At 27.8% G+C, this 22,523-nt stretch overlaps 2 protein-coding genes across 2 annotated transcripts; one reads left to right on the top strand and one right to left on the bottom strand.

Annotated features, from left to right (window-relative positions):
* Window positions 1-7,514: 7,514 nt before the first annotated feature.
* Window positions 7,515-13,775, bottom strand: LOC136071919 (glutamine--fructose-6-phosphate aminotransferase [isomerizing] 2-like). The gene is made up of 18 exons (XM_065797735.1): window positions 13,611-13,775; window positions 13,277-13,384; window positions 13,156-13,198; window positions 13,019-13,065; window positions 12,722-12,847; window positions 12,483-12,541; window positions 11,142-11,288; window positions 10,835-11,018; window positions 10,648-10,750; window positions 10,456-10,526; window positions 10,213-10,299; window positions 9,769-9,962; window positions 9,547-9,667; window positions 8,664-8,936; window positions 8,451-8,578; window positions 8,187-8,315; window positions 7,905-8,105; window positions 7,515-7,804 (listed from the first exon to the last, which is right to left on the bottom strand). Exons 1-18 carry the CDS (start codon window positions 13,615-13,617, stop codon window positions 7,760-7,762), a joined length of 2,073 nt encoding a protein of 690 aa, XP_065653807.1. The 5' UTR covers window positions 13,618-13,775; the 3' UTR covers window positions 7,515-7,759.
* Window positions 13,776-19,126: 5,351 nt separating this feature from the next.
* On the top strand, window positions 19,127-21,464 carry LOC136080289 (uncharacterized). Its single transcript, XM_065796906.1, has 3 exons — window positions 19,127-19,266; window positions 19,755-20,070; window positions 21,369-21,464. Exons 1-3 carry the CDS (start codon window positions 19,127-19,129, stop codon window positions 21,462-21,464), a joined length of 552 nt encoding a protein of 183 aa, XP_065652978.1.
* Window positions 21,465-22,523: the final 1,059 nt, after the last annotated feature.

Genomic DNA, 22,523 nt, shown 5'->3' with positions numbered 1-22,523 from the left:
AACAGCAATTAAATGCTACAAATTAAAATTAAGAAGATAATGTCACAATGCAATATTCAAGTAAAAGTAAAACTGTAAAAATTTTAATTATTCTTCAAATTACATAATTTGAAATTTACATAAGTTAGACAATTGCATACATTTTCACTCAAAATTTCTTTTTAAAAAAAGGCACTATAACTCTTTCTTGTCAAACACGCACGAATGGATAACAGCAGCGGCAGCAGGACAAGTAGCATTAAATTCGATATAAAAATATTATAGGATTGGATAATATATTTGAAAGTTTCTCGCGTACAAAAGTAAGTTTTACTATGAGACCAAATCCTATAATATTTTAGTATCGAATTTAATGCTGCTACTCCTGCTGCCGCTGCCGTTACCCATTTGTGCGTGTTTAACACGGAAACTTACGGTAGCCATTAAAGCCAAGTTAATAACAAGAAAGAGTTGCAGAACCTTTTTATATAAGAAAATGTGAGCGAAAGTGTAAAAAAATGACTTTTAAAGAAATAGTAAATAATAAAAATAAACATCAATGTATTAAAATTTATCATAGTTAACTGAAAGCATCAAAAAAATTCATGACATTTTCGAACTTTGAAATTAATAAAAAGTTTACAAGGGAAGAAATGAATTAACAAACTTGTAGCTTAAGTTATGATGGAGATTAATAAAACTTAACAATTTATTACAATTAGAAAATTGGTATTTTTCAATTCAAACTTTTCAAACAAAAACTTCGTCATGGGGCTAAAGTCTGGATAAGCTAAATATCCTTGATTTTATTGTATGTTTGATTCCAGACAAAGTCAGCTAGATTATAATTCTATTCACACATGGCAAGCTCGTGTTGATTTTGCTAAATATCCGCTTGAGAAAATTGCATTTCCTGTCCTTCATATAAAGCTGGATCTTTTTTAGAAATTTATATGTCATAATATTAAGAAATCACAAGCAAAGTTAACAAACTAACTGGTCCTGAAATTTTTTTTTTTTTATGAAACAAAAAGAATTTGATGGTACGATGACAGATTTACAGTGTGCAGCTTGCTTCAAATTTTATTCTATTACAGACGCGTTCTCGAAAAGAAATACTTGCTAAGTACATATATTCTTTAAAATGGGACAAGGAACGATTTTTACAAATTTTCAAAACATGTGTTTTGAATTTATATTTTAAGTTCAATAATTTGCATAATTTGTGCTGTGCAAACAAACAAAAAATTCGAAGGTGGACGAAGGAGGGTTAAGTAACAATTTTTGCAATTGCAGAGAAAAACCAATATCTCAGTTTTACATAATATCTAATAATTGTCTTCATGCGAACACAATTCAAAACTAAGTTAACTTGTCTTAAGGTTGTTTTTAGCATATTAACTAATAGAAACTTTAAATACGGTTAAAATTAAGAAACAAATATAAACATAGCCTGACTCAAAAGAAACCAAGCTTACTCTTCTTTTGCTATGAATTGGTAAAACACTGCTGTTATGTTTAGATTTAACAAAACATTTTCAAGTCTTTTTGGAACATTTTAAAGCAAATTTCAAGCCACGCTTTGATGTTAAAATTCAAATAGAGCTTTACATTGTACTTATTATGATTTAACAATAGTTTTTTGAGAACGCGTAAATCGTAACGCGTAACGCGTAAATCGTGACACAACGGCGTATATTTGCAATCAGTTAAATAACTCCTGCAGATGCTGTAAGATATAGTTTACTCAACAGACTTTGTTTTTAAACGAATCAAGTTGCTACTTTTATTAGTGAGGAACTAATTAACTTTTTCAATTTTCTCATTCCCAGCAAAGTATGATTTACATTAAGAAGTTTTGTAAAATAATTTTTTCATCCTCTGCAAAGAATAGCTTTCACCGTCAACTTTCAATTTCAAATTTTTCAATTTCAAATTTTTCAAATTTTCAAACAGAAACAAAAAAATTGGCAGCCTGATAATAGGCGGGTGGCAGACGTCATTGTATCAATATTTGTGTTTATTTATTTTTTACCCCGTCGGTTGCATCACTTGACGGAGTTTAGATCCGCTTCAGTTTGGTGACTTTTTAACGAGCAGTATTTCAGAAACGGAGCGACAGATTTTGGTGCACTTTTTGACAATTTTCACATGTACTGCCTGTATGTTAAATGTGGTAAAAAATTAAGAGTGCAAGAAATTTTATTATTTCTGTTACATCATAATAAAACATTTCCTGGAAAACTTCACGAGCCATATTTATTGAGATAACTGTTATTTTATTTCTTAAAATCGATATTGTTTTTCTTATCCCTTGTAATAGATAAATAAACTTACTAATTTATAATAAATATATTTGTTGCCAAATTTTTTGTTATTGAAAGGTTTATGTTACATTTATAAAAAAGTGAATTTTTTGCCAAATTTTCGCTGTTTATTAGTTCAGATAAGTTTGTTCGCACTGAAAGTTGACACTGTTAGTGAAAAACTATTAAACAAAAATCTTACAAAACTAAACAAGCAGTATTCTGATTTATAGAAAAATGAAAAAAAAAGGTTTTACCAAAGTTTAGCAAACCAGATCAACTGCAAAGATTGCAGTTGATCTGGTTTGCCATGAGGTTAACAAACCATATTCTGAAAAAAATGCCAAAAATAAAAATTTGGGAATTAAAATATTAAAAAAAAATAATAGTAAAACAAGAATCGTCATATGAAAAGAATATAATATTACAATTTTTAATCATGGGCAAGCAGCCTTAAACAAATTTTTACTTGCGGGCATCAGCCTCAAACAAGCTTCTTTCTAGTTAAATTTGTTAAATTTTTTATATTTTTAGCCTCTCAAAAATTTCCTTTGTTTCTTTATAATGTCATTTTATACTTTTCATACATGCTGACTTTTTTCCTGTTCAAGTAATTGCAACCAAAAATGGTATGTAATCCTAGTGTCATATAAGGTTTTATATGATATACTAGACTCAATCCTATATTACAGTCTCGAACTACAGTTAGAGTATAAATCTTAGCAATGTTCGTTTATTTTTACTTTTGCAGTTGATTTACAATGAGGAACTCTATATATGCTTTTTTAAATATAAGGCTTTGAATCATGGCTTTAGAGATAGCAGAACGTACTTTTTTCACAAATGCAAAATAAAAGCAAGAAAGGGGGACCAGAATGAATTTTTATGAATTTTATTCCTGTAACCAGGGACATTACTAGGTAAAAACAACACGCGTATGGTTATAGAAAAATGTATGCACACGCAGTGCCGTGGCGTTTGGGTAAGAACCCACCCCCCTCCTAAAAAAAAACAGCAACCTGCCATTAAAAATAGTTTTAGATTTTGGTGGCGTGGGAAAGCCTAAATACGTCTCTTTCCGTACACTTGCTGTAAAATAAAAATCATACAACTCGTGTATGATCTATTGTAACAATACGTGACGTTAGAATAATAGGGTTTTATCTCCATTTGTACTGTTGAGAGAATTTAACAAAATTTGTTATACCGTCTTAAATTTTTAAAATTAAAAGAAAAAATTTGTTAAATTTGTTAAATTAAAAGATCAAAATATCAAATTTGTTAAATTAATCGCTTAGAATACACACTATTTATTATTTATCAAGTAATATAAATTGGTATAAGACAAAATAGTATATCGGTAGATGAGAATTATAAGGTTCTATCTCCAAATTTTAAATGGTAAAAAATTTAATTTTCTGTTTTTAGTTATAATATTATTTTATGTTCAAAATCATATCATTTTAATATATTAATCTTATTATTATTATTTATTAAATTTTAAAAACTGTTAGTTTTTCTTTTCATTGTCAATTTTAACCTTATTTAATAAAGTTGAAATTAACAATTAATTTGTAAACAAGCAATTTTAAAAATTATGAAATTAATAACGTAAGATTAATTATAAAACATATATAAAATAAAAAACATATATTTTATCAATATAAACAACAAGAACTGTAAAACAATTAAATAATTAAAGTTAAATTTTCACAACGTTCAAAAATGAAGAAAGAACCCTATTATTCTAACGTCACGATAACACGTATATGGAACTAAATAGTAAAATTTTATTTAAAAATCACATTTTTTTGTAAAATAAAAACTATTTTACAAAATATATGATTTTTCAATAAGGTTTTCACCAATGTTTTTAGTGTCAAATTAGCTGGGGAAAATTCTTAAAATCTTATAATTTTGAGAGGTTTTCCCCCTAAAGAGCATATAATTGTACAAATAACTCATCGAACTTTTAATTGAATCGGGAAAATTTATTGGCTCCATCAAATCCCCAATTTACAACAAAAATCAACTCAATTGAGTCATTTTCTTTATTAGTAATTTTAGATATAATTTGCACCTCTTGTGATTCTTTTGTTCTTTGAACAATATGTATTAGAATATTTTGTAATGGCACATTTTCCTCCTTGTCAGAGATGTGTATACTATTTAGTCTACATTTATTTTTAGATTGTAGAATATTGCTGTAAAATGGATAACTATCTGCACCTCTCTCTTTACTTTCCAATCTTATCGCCATGTACTGAGATTTAGTAAAACCATAATTTAATAGAAAAGCAAGTCCCTCTTCGGAAGACATTGTTTTTATTTCTTCGTCAATGTTTTTATTGATATCATATGCCAATTGTTGATCTTGTAGAATGCACATGATAATTTTTCTAAGTCTTTTTACCTATATGTTTGGCTGTGTATCTTGCTGTTTAGAGTATATACTTTGTATCATTTGTATATATTTATACTCAGCATTTTCAGACAGATTAAAAATTGCTATTCTTTTGATTCGTTTTCTTTTGTCTTTAAAAGACAATGTATGCCGCCCTTTCTTTAACTCTGGCGTTTCTAATACGTTTAAGAGTTTTCAGATAAATTCTTCAAATTCGAAATTAAATTCATGTTCTAACCAGGAAATAGACTTTCTATGAAATTTATAGTTGGAGTTTTGAACATCCTTCTTTTTTGTTTGTACGTGGTTTGTAATGTTAATAATTTTTTTTTTTTTAATTCTTTTTCTTGGACACCTTCAATTTTCATTACAATCTTCTTCTCCAAAAATTGTAAACATTCCGACATTTAAATAATATTACCAGTTAAAAAAGAAATAAAATCTTTATTCTTTAACTTCATTTAAGACTATTTGTTCTTTATTATTTATTCACGCAATTTTAAATCAACAAAAAGATTTTTTGTAAATACTTTCAACTTGCAGAAGATTTTGAGGTTATATTAATTTAAAGGAAGTATTTTGACGTTATATTAATATTAGGTCTTAAAGTTACCACAAATATACCTTTTTATGACAATATTTAGCAATTTGATTAAAAATAACTGTCATGTTTTATGTAAAAAAAAAAAAAATTGAGTCGAAACATTTTTAAATTGAAAATAGTTGTTCTTGGGCGGGTCCGGACGGCATTTGCAACAATCTTGCATAATCAGAACTTTTTATATCGGATTTTCGCAAATCAGGAATTAATGCTACTTTTTGATTATTTCAAACCACTGTGCATCCGACAAAGAACCCTTTAAACTAAGGGTAATTTATAGGGTTCCTAATCTAATTTAAATTAACTTTTTCAAATCATTAAAAATAAATTTTGAGATAACTATTTTTAAATGGAGATAAACAGAATAAATATGTTTATTTTCATGCAACACGAACTCGCCAGCTTCAGATGAAAAATAGGAAACATTTAGTTAAAACTGTATAAATTTATAAGGTAAATATACAAAATTAGACAGATGTCTAAATTGAAATTAGGTTTAATTTAACTAAATCAATAATGTAATACAGCAGGTTATAAATTTGAACTTTGTAAGAGATGAAAATAATATCTATATGTTATTTTAATATTCCTCGAACATCAGTTCTTTGGAATTCGCTTCCTTCATCTTGCTTTCCTGATTCATATAATTTGCAATCCTTAAAGTTGTCCATCAATCGTTATCTTACTCTACAATCTTCATCTTTTCTTATCCAGTAACTTCCAACTCTAATTATTGGTTGCTTGCAGCCTTGTTGAAAGCGAAGATGTTTAAAAAAAAAAAACAATTTGCTAATGCATTTAGCTTTATCGCATCTTTTTTTTATACAATAGACGTCTTTCATATAAGCTGAAATATGGTTTTGTAAATAATAAAAATGCAGGCGTTTATCCATTAATCTCAAATCAGCATTCATCTCCAACACACTCGTTTATAAAGAAAAAAAAGTGCCCCCAGTCCTTTATTTAGACCTTTAGGATATAACATATTTATAAACATATTATAACAAAGAGTATAACATATTTAAAAAAAAAATTAGTCTTGAGACCTAGAAGTAAAACAATATTACCAAAGTGGTAAGTCTTAACAGCCTTAGATGTAACAGTAGGAAGCCAATACTAAAGCAAAAGTTGAAAATTAGGATAAAACAAAGTATGCTAAAGTATGCAAACTTAGCGATAGAAGTTTGAAAAAAAATTTAAATGTTCATGTCATTTATTTACATTGCAAGTGCTGAACTCAAAATGTTCTTAACAAAAAATCTAAAAAATACCAGGATTAGCTGTATCCTGAAAACTGTAAAGATTTATTCTTATTATTTTACTATTTGGTTTGTGACAACTGGAAAAGATTTGGATTAATTTTACGTTTTAAAAGAAATTATGAAGCAAGATCAATATTTTTAGGTTTTGTAACTTCAGTTACTTACTTCGAGCTTGAAAATGGTAAGAAGATTACCTTGGATGGTAATCTTCTTAGCGATGGTCTTATACTAATACTTAGACCTGTTTTATAATAACAGTTTAGATTTGGGCGAGTGTCTTGAATTGGTTTCGAGTTTCTCATTTTGATAAATATAATTTATCTTTGATAAATAAAAATTTAACGGAAAAACAGTCAAAACCGTAAAAGTGTAGAACCATGAAAGTAAAACTGCAATATAGGCGTATATACGCGTAATATATATTTCAGTTTATATTACGCGTATATACGCCTATATTGAATATTTTGGGTGTTAAGAAAAGATTTGACAATATAAGAAGACATGGTGAATTTTTTTTCTCTTCAAATAACTAAAAAAGGTTTTATGTTTGTTTTAAATAAAATTTTTTGTTTCAAAAATTTTACTTTTAATCCAGTCCAAAAACTTATCACCGTTAATAATTTTTTTCTCCCCTTAAAAAAGGAGAGAAAAAAAATTACATCTTTTAAAATTAAGGAAAAGTTTTGGGTTTTTATCTATGCTCAATAAAAACAACATATTAAAAAAATTTGTTTGCCTTGCCCTAAAAAGTCTTTATTGGTCATTTTGAGGTGTTTTTTTCCAATTATGTTTGTTGAGAGTAAGATAAGAGTGAATCACTCTTATTAATACAGCAAATGCTTACTAAAAAAAAAAAAAAAATTTTAATATGGGTTATATATACCCTCTATGTAAACTCTTAAATCCACCCATATGTTAACTCATATATGTGGCTAAAACAAGCGCATTTAAAACGTCAATGATTAATAGATATTATATTCACAGTCTATTTTATATTTATAAATTCTATAAACCAGCACAAAATCAAAAATTACTTAAGTTAGTTTTCAAAAACGTATAAAACTTAATCACAATAATAAATAATATAAAATAACTAATTTTACAATTAAAATACCATTTTTAAAAAGTAAATCTAATTTCACTTTATATAACAACCAATTTCTTACCGATCACAATCTCATCTACCTATAAAAATTCTGATGAAAACCTATTCCACGGTGACAGACTTTGCTAAATTGCGTGGACAATCAACCTAAAATTTAATAAAAGATTCAAAAAATGAGGGGATATTTCTAAATAAAAAAAATTCATAATTTAAGTTAAAAACCAAAATAAAAGAATAAAAAACATACGTCATAACCACGTAAAACGGCAAGGTGAAAAGATAGCAATTGCAATGGGATAACTGTAAGAATACCAGATAAACAATCTGGCACTTGTGGTATTTCTAAACTGTTGTAACCTAGCTTACTTGTTTCCTTATCATCCTTTGAACAAATGATAATTGGACGTCCTTTCCTTGCGAGAACTTGTTGCAGGGCATTCATGCATTTCTAAAACACAAAATATTTGTCTAACATTAAAGAAAAAATATTTTTGCAAAAAACTAAAACAAAAAACTAAAAAAAAATTACATCATGAGTTTTGTCTTTAAGAGCAATCATAATCACAGGCATATCTTTATCAACAAGAGCTAACGGACCATGTTTTAATTCTCCAGCAAGAATGCCTTCGGAATGCATATATGTAATTTCTTTAATTTTCTATAAGAAATATATATATATATATATATATATATATATATATATATATATATATATATATATATATATATATATATATATTAGACATAAAATTAAATACAAAAAACTAAAAGAAAGTTTAAAAGTTGACCCTACCAACGCTCCTTCCAAACAAGTAGCAAACTGATATCCTCTACCCATAACTAATAAACTTTTTTCATCTTTGATAGTCTTAGCAATTTCCTCTATTTTATTATCAAGTTTGAGTACTTCCGAAATAAACTCTAAACAATAGAAAACACATAAATTCTGATGTAACCTTAATAAGTTTAAATACTGCTTCGAAAGTACCATTATACCAAAAAGTACCTGGAAAGACTTTTAAAGCTTGAATTATTTCTTTAATACGATCCTGCTTAGATATTCTGTCTTCAGCCATCATAATGGCAAACAAAACAAGTGCCAAAAATTGACTAGTATAAGCTTTAGTGCTTGCAACTCCTATCTCTGGACCAGCATTGATATGGACACCACACATAGTTTCTCGTGATATACTACTTCCAACTGTATTGGTTATACCAACAACTAATGCACCACGACTTTTACAATAATGAAGAGCCATAAGTGTATCAGCAGTTTCACCTAACAAGAACAACAAAATTGTTAAATTCCATTTATTATTACTATTTAAGAATATAAATACAACAATAGAATCAGATGAAACTCCAAGGAAATAGATTTATTGTCCAACATAGAAAATGTTTTAATTGAGCATTTTCATAAAGATAACATGAAGATTAACTTTTTAATGCTGCTTTGTTCTTTTCTTCTATCTATTTATACACCTATTAGATGCTAAAAAATTGTTACATCCAGGTTCTTTTGCAAAAGACAAAATTTGACTTTAAAAATTGATTTCAAATACATAAATATTATGATAGCAATCCACATATTTAAAAGCGACATATAAAAAATAGTTTGAGCAAACCCAAAATGACCCAATAGTATTGTAACAGAACACCACAAAAGAGCATATAATTGGGAAGTTCATAATGCTAGACTACCAATTGGTACAACTGGGGTTACGGAAGATAACAGGATAGACAAAATTCAAGTTAATACAAATATGTCCATCTTAGTAAATGACAGACTAATCTAAGGTTTGTTTTTGGATGATTCTACTATATTTAAAAGTTATATAACCATATACTTTTTTTCATATTTGACTAAAATACAATTTTTAAATTCTTACCTGACTGACTTATGAAAAAGCAGACATCGTCACGAAATATTGGTGTATTTCGATCTAAGAAATCACTAGCTAGCTCAACCATAACTGGAAGTTCTGTCAGCTCTTCCATTAACTGACGAGTCTGAATAAAGTTTTAAAATGTGGTTATTTGTTACTATATGAAGATGAACAAAAAAATTATAACTCAGTTAAAAATTATAATCAAAAGAAAATAGATCATACAGCAACAGTACTATGATAACTTGTTCCACATGCAATGAATATGAGTCGTCTGCATCTTTTAATGTAATCCATGTGTGATACCAATCCACCAAGTAAAACTGTATTGTCTTGAAAGTTAACTCTTCCTCTCATTGTGTTGTAAACGCTTTCTGGTTGCTCCATTATTTCCTTTTGCATAAAAGATGAATAACTACCTAAAAAATTTTAGGTGTTATTTAAACATATTGACAAGTTGTTTGTATGAAAATAAAGCAGATAATATTAGCATTAAAAACCAAATAAAATACTTTTTCAAACAAAAACTCATGTTTAATAATGTTTATGAATAAATTTCAAATCAATAAACTCGAAAATTTTAAGAACAGACAACTAGAAATAAAAAAAAAATGAAGAAAATTTTTTTTTTTTTTGATTAGAACTCTGTAAACCTAAATCTGCAATTACCTTTCATTATTTCTTGGATCTCTAGTTGTAATGTTTGAACGTCTCTTGTTAGGGAAGTTTTATTGTTCATGCGTGCAATTTGTAAATCTAAAGTTTTAGAGAAATAAATAAAATTAAGCTCCAAAATTAGATAAGGATAAGGTTCCATGCTCTGAGCCCTTCTGTATAATTTCCAATTCCTTAAAGGAAATGAAATGAGGTATAAATGGTCCCTTATTTTAAAAAAATTTAAATATCCATTACTTCCATCTTTCACCCAAGCCAAATCTTCATCTTCCAAAAAAATAACTCTTTTCGTATGTTCTATTATTGCACTAAAATAAATAAGAATAATCAAAAAAGAATACATTACTTATACATGAAAGCTAATAATAATATAAACAAAAAAAAAAACTATAAATAAATACGTATATATAAACAAAATATTATCTATACCTTGCATCTGATGCAAAAAAATACTCCATTGCTGCATTTTCAGCAATAAGAAAGTGCTCACCCTCTGGGTAAGAGTTAACTGAGGTGTCATCACCAACAAAACCTAAATAGTTTTGATTTGTAATATAATTCTTCATACAATAGATTAAACTCTATATACTATATTAGATTGTATTAATTTACTCACCATTACACTGTCGTTCAGCATTAGCCTTTTCACCATTTAACTGACGTGTTGACAAGACAGGAATTTGATCGACTGTTATTGGTTTATCACTTTTCACACCAATAAGAAGTGGGCTTCCACGACGAGTTGCGATGCATTGGTTTGGGAATTTGCTGCTTTTAAAGACAAGAGCATATGCTCCTTCCTGTATGTGTTAATTCAGGTCAATATTTAAATAACAACAATAACTGTTTAAAATATTAGTACTAAGGTCAATAAAATAACAGTACTATCATTTTAATTTAACAAAAAACTAAATAACAAATACCAGTTGGCGTACAGTCCTCTCCACAAGTTCAGGAAAGCTAAGTTTCATTGGTTTATCTGATTCCTGATCACGGTCATATATATATTTTAACAGCTTCGCAATAACTTCTGTATCAGTTTGAGATTCAAGAGTGTAACCTTTTTTAGCCTGAATCAGAAGATACTATTATTATATTTTAACCTTAAAAAATGTCTATAAACATCATTCTGTGTATATCTACCATAGCTGTTTTTTTTTTTGTGGTAAAAGAAGAAGTAAACAAAGAATAATAAAGAAAAACTGCTGCCCTTCTCAAACTCTTAGTCAAGTGCAACTGCACTCCCTTGCATGCTCTACTTATATAGTAAGCTGATATTTGTACTGACGCCCCTAGCTGCTCATTATTTTTGTATAATGTCAGAATGCTTAACTAATTAAACATGCAATAAAAAAAAAATTATATGTAAAAAATTCGTTTTATATGGTGTATTTTAGGTGATTTTTATATGATGGAGTTATTTCTCACCTTTATAATTTTTGTTCTTAACAAAACAATGTAAAATTTTAATTATAGCTAAATAACTTATATATGCAGATTTGTAAATCATTAATGATAAAATATTTATATTGTCTATTGATAAAATATGCAGTACCAAAGTTTTAAAAAAATTGCATTTTTTGAAAAAATTCCAATATGAATTATTCTATAATGAATTTTCAGAAAAAGAAGAAAAAAGCAAAGAATAATGAAAGAAAAGATTCCTGTCCCATCCCTAAGTCAAGCTATTTGTCATTTGATGTATGTACTGAAACCCTCGGCAGCAGGCTATTTCAGTATGATGTCAGACTTCTCACCTAAACTAGCAGTATAAGATGTCTATTGGATTGTTTGGATTGTTTTTGGATGTTTTATAAAATTTCACTTTGTTTGAGACCCAACATAATATGCTTTTAAAGAACTTTTTTTTTCAAAATATTAAGGACCTGTCTGATGTTTAAGGGTCTTGAGCAACCCCTAAAAATTTTAAAATGTAGTATTATTTTATTACATAGAACACATTTAGAAGGTGCCATCAGACATTTTCAAAAAATGTTACTTTTAGAACCACCCTAATATATATATATATATATATATATATATATATATATATATATATATATATATATATATATATATATATATATATATATATATATATATATATATATATATATATATATATATATATATATATATATATATATATATATATATATATATATATATATATATATATATATATATATATATATATATATATATATATATATATATAAATAATATATATACATGTGTGTGTATATAGTATAAAGCATACTCACTAAATATTGGCTGATATCTTTATAATTAGTAATAATTCCATTGTGAACTAGAACAAATTCTAAATGCAATAATAAATACTATTACATCGCAACAATTTTTATGTACTTTTTTGCATTTATATGTGTACATTTATTTACTATAATATTATTTATTTTTCATAAGTAATAAAAAAATTTTATTATAGATTTGTATATATTTTTTTTTTATTAGATATATTGTTAAATATTTTTTTTCTTACCATTATTAGGGTCAGAACGATGAGGATGAGCATTAAGAGGACTTGGAACACCATGTGTAGCCCATCGAGTGTGAGATATACCCAAATGTGTTGAAAACTCTTTTTCAAATTGGAAATTTTCACTCTCTAAAGTGTATGTTTGCTTTTCAAGCTATTAATTCAAATTTTTTCACAAAAATTTATTAGTGTATAACACTATGTACTATTTGTGTGTATTGAATAAAAAAAAAAATTTTAACGCAATTTGTTTTTATAAAAATTATATTTCAATTTCTGTATACTCATTATTATGTATACCTATCTCATCAGCAAGATTTTGAACTTTGCCCTTGGTTTTGATTATTCTAAACATAAAAAAAATAATATAAAATATGTAAATTTAAATACATTAATACTTTGCAATTAAAACTACCTAACATATTTTAAGAACTTACGAAACTTTACAACTTGTTGTTTGATCAGAGTCTATTGCTAAACCTAATATAAATATAACATAAACAGAATGCAATTTTTGAAGAAGATAACATAAGATATTTAAAAAAATAGTAACTTAACCTGCTGAATCATATCCTCTATATTCAAGTCGGTGAAGTCCATTTACTAATGTATCCAAAATATACTTTCTATTTCGTGGTACACCATAGTTGAGGTAAGCAAATATTCCTTAAATATTAAAATAAAAAGAAATCATACTAAAAAATTTATAGAATTAGAAACTGCTGCTTTTATATTTATAATGCTTTTATAAATATAAATATAAAAATACATATAAAAATATAACATGATAAACTTGTAAAATAATGACTTAATGTGTATATTCAAATGTATAAGCATTAATGTATATTCAAATCAAGAATAATTTAGAAGATAAGTTCAGTGTTAGACTTACCACACATTTTAACGATCACACTATTCTTTACAATGCTGTTAACGTTTTAAATAATTGTTAATGTGCAGTGTTATATATTTATTCTCACTAAAAGGCGTTAAAACAATTATTAAAAAATTTTACGTTGTGAAAATATTACGTCAGAAAAACAACAATAAAAATATTAAGAAAATCAATAAAAATTCCCAACGGAAACAATCGTTTGAAAAAAGTGAAAGTATGACGCATTTCGTATCACAGTAAATAACGCAATATAAATTTAAAGAGCTGGAAACAAAGTTAAAAAGGATATATTCTTATTTTCAATTAAAAACATTTATAACTCCTAAATAATTATAAAAAAACTGACAAATTACAAGTTATAATAAAATTGTTAATTAACTTATAATAGGTTAGAGCGGGGCATATAGGAGGCACTTAAGAAACAAATCGCCAGTCACTTAAGAAACAAATCGCCAGTCGAGAACCAAGACGCCGTATGTTCATTTTTTGTGTTTCCGAGAAAATCAAGTTTTAAAACTTAATTTGTAAAGACTTTCTGTCAGAATGTCCAAATTATTTCTTAAAAATTTTTAAAAGTTGCATCATTCTTGAGGCTAGATTTATTGGACACATACTCTATTGATGGTTGAATATTTTTTTTGGTAATAAACAGATTAAACACAAAATGTGGACATATGGCCTCTTAATTCTCGGTTGACAAAATGCTATTTGTGGATAAACTAATCATGATTAAAACTTTTTTTATATATTTACTAAAATTAATTATAATATAAGTAAACGAAAAAACAAAAAAACAGTTTCTTAAAATAAGCTACGAAGCCCAAAGTAACGAAGCTCTTGACTAGAAAAGTTTTTAAATTTTGTTAGTGGGTGGGGCGAAACGGGGCAGTTTAAAAGCAGCAGTTGATCGTTAATTTTAAAAGCTTTAAAGTGATTTTAAAAGAAATGAAGGCTGTCTATCATTTAAACGTGTTCAGACATTATATTCTTAAAAAATTTATATACCTATAGAAACTACACGTCTTAAAAGTTTTTAAATTTTGTTAGTGGGTGGGGCGAAACAGGGCAGTTTAAAAGCAGCAGTTGATCGTTAATTTTAAAGCTTTAAAGTGATTTTAAAAGAAATGAAGGCTGTCTATCATTTAAACGTGTTCAGACATTATATTCTTAAAATACTTATATACCTATAGAAACTACACGTCTATAAACCACAAAAAAGATTTGTATTTTATTATAAAATACTCTTAAACAAAAAAACTTAAGAAATTGTTCTAAAAACTAAGTATGGAAAAACTGGTATATTTTATAAAATTGGTAACTACTACTAAATTTAGAATAAAACAAAAAATATTCGGAACCACATAAATCACGCAAAAAGTATCATGAAACTATTTTTTATGAGCTGGCTTATTAGCAAAATCCTAATGTAGAGCAATTTTAAACAAGTCATATGTCTCAGCATCTTTTCGAATTCTAAGTTCCTTTTAATTCACAGCTAAAACTGCGTTTCATCCCATTTTGGATGATTGATCTTTCTTATATAATTTCTAATTATGGTTATTTACAATAAACACTATTAATAGTCGAAGTTAAGTTGTAAAAATTTTAATTTATAACTAATTTTGCTTTTCTAAATAAGGAAAATGGTATTTTAAATTAAAAATAAAATGTAAACAGCATCACGAAACGGTAGTATTATATTCAATTATAAAAATAACTTGTTGTCCCGATATTCCAACAAAAGTCATTTTACTGAAATTAATACTATCCAAAAAGTTCAATTTCAGATATAGGGTTTAAATTCTAAATTTCAAGTTCAATTTCAGGTATAAGGGTTTAAATTCTAAATTTGATTGTTGTTTTAATGAATACATACCTAATCTTTAATTTTAATTTTTTGTTTTTTTGTTTTTGCTTTTTTGGTCTACCTACGAAGACCTAAACGCTTGTAGCAACTTAAATTTCTACTGGGATTGCGGTAAAATTGTTTCAGTTTTACCCCAATACCTAGCCATATTATTATTTTATGGTGGTAGTCATTTTTTGAATCTTTGCTAAACTTGATTTTTGATTAAATAATTCAATTAGCTCAAATCACAATACCTTTGTTAATTATTAAAGCAAGTTTCACCGTTACATCTTCACCGTTGTATTTTCTTAGCATAAAAAACTCTGGTTCATTATATAACCCCTGTTTATTATTCTCACAAAACCGACGTATAATCAGGTTGGAATTCGTTAAATATTCTTTTATGAGGTTATTATTTTTTTTTTTTTTTGCATCACATCATTCAATCACCTTTCACTTTGTTCTTTATTATTATTCTTCTTCCCAAAACTGGACTCTTATTCATGTCATTTTTGAAAAAAATTACCGAGTCGTTTTTTATTATCTGCTGACTTTATGTTCTACAAACTGAATGGCTTGGTTCTAGTACCAAACTATCTATCTAGTGATAATCTAAAGTTTAAAGTCTAATTCTCTCGTTTTTTAAATGTTATACATTTTCAGATAAGATGTAAAATATTGAGAGAACAGATTTACAAAATTAACTTTGATTAATTTAGTGAAAATAGAAATAACATCACTGATCTTCCTGAATTTCAAATAAAATCAACAAGGAGCTTTCCCAGTGGGCACAGTGCGTTTTTTAAACGTTCTTTGGACGTTTTTATTAAATTTAAACCTTATAAAAACGACCAAAAACCGTTTTAAAAACCTTGCCCACTGGGTTAAGTATACCGGACTTGGTTATGCTGTTTCATTGTTTATAAAGAAAGACAACAACAAAGACGATATATTAAAGGTATTATCATTAACTTGTGCAACAAACATAGTGATTCATATGGAGTTAACGAATGATCTTCAGACTCATTTATTTCTAAAAGCTTTGTGAAGGTTCATATCTAAAAGGGTAAGTCCTAATTTTGGATGAGCGATAAAGCAAAAATTTTTAAAGCATGCTCTGTTTATGTTTACAGCCAAACCTGTTTGTGAAAAATAAACAACAGTTCGACCTTTACAAACAGGAAGGATCCACCCCACCAGGGTCCTGGTGGGGTTGATTTTATAAACGATAAGTACTTTCTGTAAAACTTTGTCTCGAGAAAGTATTACAAGAGAAAATACTTTGATGAGCATGCAAGGAAACATTTGATGAGTTGTCGTCAGTTTTATGTCAAATACGCAATAAACCAGCGGTTAGTTTATGTTAGCAATGCGAGTTTTTAACTTCATTTTATTTAATTTTTGGTGCTGGCATTTCTCATAGAAATAGTATAATATCTGAAAATTATCCAATTTGTTTATATCCGAAAAACTGTCTGAATTATAGAGGAAAATTTGCGAATGTTCGAGTTGTATGAGGAGCAGAGTTAGCAGTTAATTCTAACTAAAAAAAGTGTACGAAAACTGACACTGACCGCATTCTCATCTTTCTGATGGTGATGGTGGACTACGATAGCGTGGTCGACGGGAAAAGTAAGGAAAGTCTGACACGAATGAGAGTTTTTTCGTTAAGGTGCTCCTCTTTGCCGGACGGCATAATTTTTGTAGTAAAGTATTTTTGTAGTACATATAGTATATATATTTGTATATTTTTTATTTTTTGTAGAGTTCAAAAAGAGTTCGAGCTGGACGCGAATTAATTAGTTGTTGTTATTAATTTGTTATTATTAACGTCTTATCCCTTTCTTAAAAACAAACAAGTTTTCAAAACAATAATATAAGAGGATAAAATTTTTCTAAGAAATAAGTTTTTTCCTGTGGGTATCTTATAAGTTTTAGAACTTTGTTTTCCTTTGGTGATAGTAGTGATCGACCGAAGCAGAAAAATAGCCGAAACCGAAATAAACTAAAATTTCGGGTGCTGTAATTCGGTGTCGAAAACCGACATTTCGACAAATATTTTACCGAAACCGATTCTTACATTTCGGCTAGTCAAAATTAATTTCATTAGAAAGTTTTATTTAAAAATCCAATTTTACATTTGTTATTTTTTTAACGCGTATAATGTTAGAGTTGATTACACGTGTTTCACAAATTAAGATTGAAGATATAAGTTGGCAATATAATTTAATAGCTAAAGTTAAAAATTTGCAGATTTTCTCTGCAAAACAAGATTTTTTCGAGGTATTTTGTAAAAATTCTCAAAATATTTTGTGAAATTCTCAAAAGTAACTATTTTTCTAAATTAGATGAAAATTTAAAATGCTACAAAGTTTTCGGTGTTCGGTATGTATTTCAACCGAAATTTTGGTTTTTACCAAAATTATAAAAAGTACCGAAAACGAAATTATCGGTTCAAATTAAAATTTCGGTCGAAACCGATACCGGAACAGAATTTCGGTCAATCACTAGGTGATACACATAAACTTGCGCACAAATTAACAATCAAAACCATTCAATGCATTTTTAAATGACATTTTAAATTTTTCAAATCTTTAATATTTTTGCAAAATTTTTTTTGCTTTACTCATTTTTCATTTGATAATTTTCATGCTTAATTCATTTTTCATTTAATAATTTTCATCTACTTTTTAACTCTCAATTCTCGTTTAAAAGGTGAACTGTGTGGTGAACTGTGTGGTGAACTGTGTGGTGAACTGTGTGGTGAACTGTGTGGTGAACTGTGTGGTGTGATGAATTGTGTGGTGTGGTGGTGTGGTGTGGTGGTGTGGTGAACTGTGTGATGTAGTGTGGTGTGGTGGTGAACTGTGTGGTGTGGTGAACTGTGTGGTGTGGTGAACTGTGTGGTGAAGGGTGAACCTTTTTTTTCCCCGTGTACCGGCATAGTAGAGGTAAGATGGCGTAAATTTTTAAAACCAGCTAAAGCCACGTGTCAAATAATATCCAAATAAATCTTTCCAATATATTACCGCTATGAAATAAAAATAAAAAAAAGTGAATCGAAGTCAATTAATCAATCTATCTATATAAAAATTAAAATTCACAATGTCGATTAATCAAGAAATATCGATGAAAAACATTAAAGCACTATTAGATGCACAAAAAAAAGAAATCCTACAAGCAATAAACACAAGTCTTTCTAAAATAACAAGCGATATAGCTGAACTAAAAATTGCATATACTAATATTAAATCTACAGTACAAAAAATACTGATGATATTAATGAAATACGACAGCAACTGCTCAATCTGACCTTAGATAATAAAACATTTTCGGAAGACATAATTAAGCTTAGTGCGGCATTAGATGACCAAGTAAACAGAAATTTAAGAAAGACACTGATTTTTAAAAACATTCCTATTAACACAAACAAATCCAAGGAATCCTGGTCTGATACCAAACTAACTATTGCAGATACCATCGCAAAAGCGGCTAACATAGACCCGAAAAATGCCCATGACATGATCGAACGCTGTCATCGAGGAAAAGTTAACGAAAACAGCACTAAGTCAAGCCACATTTTTGTTAAATTTCATAAATGGGCTGATAGTGAACACACAAAAATATCTTTTTTATGTCCAAAAACAATATACGGGTTGAACAAATGTATTCACCATCACTAACTCGACGCCGCAATGAGGCCATGAAAAAACGTCGTCGCCTAATAGAAAACAAGTCAATAGTAAGCGGGTACCTCGAATATCCAGCCCTACTTAAAGTTAAGAAAAAGAAAGAGGATCCCAGGTATGTTTTACTAAAATCTTTTTGAGTCGACATAAATCGCGTATAGCTTTGGAGTTCGAGCAATGGTACCTTTGATTTGCACGTGTTTTTCATTTTTTTCTTTTATTGGTTTGTTTGTTTTGTTTTATTTTGATTTGCGGCACTATATTTGAACTTTTTCAAGCCTTTTATATTATATAAAATTTAGCGATATAGTAATAATTTTTGTGATGTTTATTATATTTTTACTTTTTATTTTTATTCTGTTTCTGGCGTTTTTAAATTGAAGACGTTGCAAACGATAAATAGCATAAAATTCTTTTGTTAAAAAATGTGCGCTCTGTTGGTTTCGTTGAATAAACAAAAGTCTTAATCCTTGTAATTTTTTTATTTTTGTTTGTTTGTTTGTTTCTATTATTTTTGTGTTTTTTTGTATTGATCAGTACTTTTTTTTATTTTCATTTTTTTATTTTAATTTTTTTTTTAATATTATTATTTTTTGATTGCAGCTTATACAAATTCTTCAATGAAAATAAATTGTTTTGTGAATTACAATTTGGTTTTGGAACAAACTACTCTACATCACTTGCTTTATTAAATCTAACAGAAAAAGTTAAAGATTCTCTGGATGAAGGAATGTTTGGATGTGGCATTTTTATCGACCTTCAAAAGGCTTTTGACACTGTAGATATTGACATTTTACTTTATAAGCTATCGTACTATGGTATTAGAGGAGTCTCAAACTCTTGGTTCAAATCTTTCCTTACTAATAGAAATCAATTAGTATCCATTAGTGGGATGAGCTCAGACCTAAACGATATCAAAGTAGGTGTTCCTCAGGGATCTGTCCTTGGGCCTTTTATTGTTTCTTATTTATATAAATGACATGTCTAAAGCATTAAAACTTTGTAAAGTCCAACACTTTGCAGATGACACAAACCTTCTCTATTTTAATAAGTCCATAAAAAAAATCAACAAATATGTTAACTATGATTTAAAAAAACTATGCCTCTGGCTAAATGCCAACAAAATTTCCCTCAACTCCAAAAAAACTGATTTAATATTATTTAAAAGTCGTCACAAAAAATTAGATCAGCAGCTCAAAATTAAGTTAAATGGGAAAAAACTTTGGTGCAAAAAATTTGTAAACTACTTGGGTATTAAGGTAGACGAAAACTTAGCCTAGACTTACCATTATAACGATTTATCTAATAAGTTGAATAGATCCCTTGCCATCCTGTCAAAGCTAAGACATTTTATACAACAAAAAACTTTAAAATCTATTTACTATGCTTTGTTTCACTCTCATCTCACATATTGCCTTTTATTATGGAGTCAAAACATAAGGACTGTAAATCGCCTATTTATCATGCAGAAAAAAGCAGTCAGGGTTATTGAATTTCTACCAAACAATGCACATACATTCCCATCTTTTAACACACTACAAATTTTAAAACTGCATGATATTATTAAAATTGAAAATTGTTTATTTATTCACAGCTGCCTAAACAAAAAGCTACCTCCTATATTTAATAAATGGTTTACTCTACGCAGTACAATTAGCTGTCAACTTACAAGAAATTCTTGCAGAGGTGCACTGAGTATGCAAAAATATAATACAAAATCCTACGGCAAACATTCCTTTAGATACTCTGCATTAATGGACTGGAATCAAATTCAAAATAAATTAAAATCAATCCCTTTTAGCAATATTAAAAAACATGTTCTCAAAACCAAATTAAAAAACATCAAAATAAATAGAAACAACAGTAGTATCACTGGTGATAATAGATAAATCACCATATAAAATATATAAGATACAAATATGAATGTAGACTAATTGCAACCTTCTGTGAGTGTATTATTTATTTTATTTGCTTCTTTTTTTTCTTTTGTTTTGTTTTGTTTTGTTCATGGTCGCTCTCCTCGATTTAGCCTAGCTATACGAGAGTGAACCATCCAGAATGTAGACTGTACAAATATTTTTTATAACGTAGAACATTCTTATGTAAAACATCTATATTTCTGGTGAATATATTGCTTTTTGTTGTTGTTGTTGTTGTTGTTGTGTGTGAACTGTGGGTGAACTGTTTTGATATCATTTGTTTGTACCATTTGTTTAGATAGGAAGTACCGATGAGGAAATTGAAAATTCTTGTGTAATTACATCGAAATCGAGAGTTTTTCCTTTAACTAAAAATATTATTGCTAAGCTATAATTAAGAGAAATATTGTTATTAGCTAAATTTTTCAATTGTTTATAATGAGTTGTTCTATGTTATGCAACCTTATTGACATCGAACCATTCTAGTTTAAATTTAGATATTATAAATATCTAAATATTCAAAAAGATATAAATATCTAAATATTCAAAAAGATATAAATATCTAAATATTCAAAAAGAAACAATTTTGTCTTTTTTTCATGAAGCATTATCGAACATAAATGAGAGGTTTGATAACTTTCAATCTAGTTTTAAAGAAGTTCGGCGAGAACTCGACGAAATGAAATCTGGATTAAATTTTGTTGGCGATGTATTCAACGATAAAGCTAGAGCAGTTGAGGAAAAAATTAATAAAGTTCACGACGATTTATCAAATGTACGAAAAATGCAGGGTAAAATATCTTCTGACAATATTGAGTTAAAATTAAAAAGCGTTGATATTGAAGACCGTAACAGAAGAAACAATTTAAGAATTGACGGGGTCGTTGAAAATAACGAAGAAAAGAATTGGGAAATCACAAAAAAAAAGGTAAAGCAACTATTTAAAGATAATCTTGGTATTGAAAAAGATATTATAATTGATCGGGCTCATCGAGTGGGAGTAGCTAATGATAAACGAGAGCGAACAATTGTCTTGACGCTCCGGGATTACGAGTACAAAAAACAATTTTGGAATATCTTTCTAAACGAAGATTTTAGTTTTACCACGCGAAAAATTCGAAAGGAACTTTTTGATTTGGCGAAGATACATCGTCAAAATGGCTATTTTGCAAAAGTTGTTTACAACAAACTTATTGTTCACGAATTTCGAGAAAACACCCGCAGCACAGATGTTATTCCGACATGCGTAAACGAGTAAGCGTTTTGAGTATTTTAGTTTTTAATTATATTAAATATTTTTAAATTATACATTTTTAAAAAATGGCAGCGCTTTTTCCACAGAAATTAGATTTTCACAATTTAAATTTAGACTTTTTTGAGGACAACTTTATAAATAACCTATGCGAAGAAAATATAAATATTTTTCAAGAAACTCAAATGAACTTAATTAACA

Source organism: Hydra vulgaris, chromosome 05, assembly GCF_038396675.1.
Source record: "Hydra vulgaris chromosome 05, alternate assembly HydraT2T_AEP".
NCBI classification, from domain to species: Eukaryota; Metazoa; Cnidaria; class Hydrozoa; order Anthoathecata; family Hydridae; genus Hydra; species Hydra vulgaris.
This window is presented reverse-complemented; position numbering and strand designations above follow the sequence as displayed.

Coding starts and splice junctions, on each gene's coding strand:
- LOC136080289 (XM_065796906.1), top strand. CDS start 19,127: ATGTATTCACCATCACTAACTCGACGCCGCAATGAGGCCATGAAAAAA. Junction 19,267..19,754: donor AAAAAGAAAGAGGATCCCAG/GTATGTTTTACT, acceptor TTTTGATTGCAG/CTTATACAAATTCTTCAATG. Junction 20,071..21,368: donor CAGACCTAAACGATATCAAA/GTAGGTGTTCCT, acceptor CCATTTGTTTAG/ATAGGAAGTACCGATGAGGA.
- LOC136071919 (XM_065797735.1), bottom strand. Junction 13,066..13,155: donor ACAACAAGTTGTAAAGTTTC/GTAAGTTCTTAA, acceptor TTTTATGTTTAG/AATAATCAAAACCAAGGGCA. Junction 11,019..11,141: donor AGAGGACTGTACGCCAACTG/GTATTTGTTATT, acceptor TAACACATACAG/GAAGGAGCATATGCTCTTGT.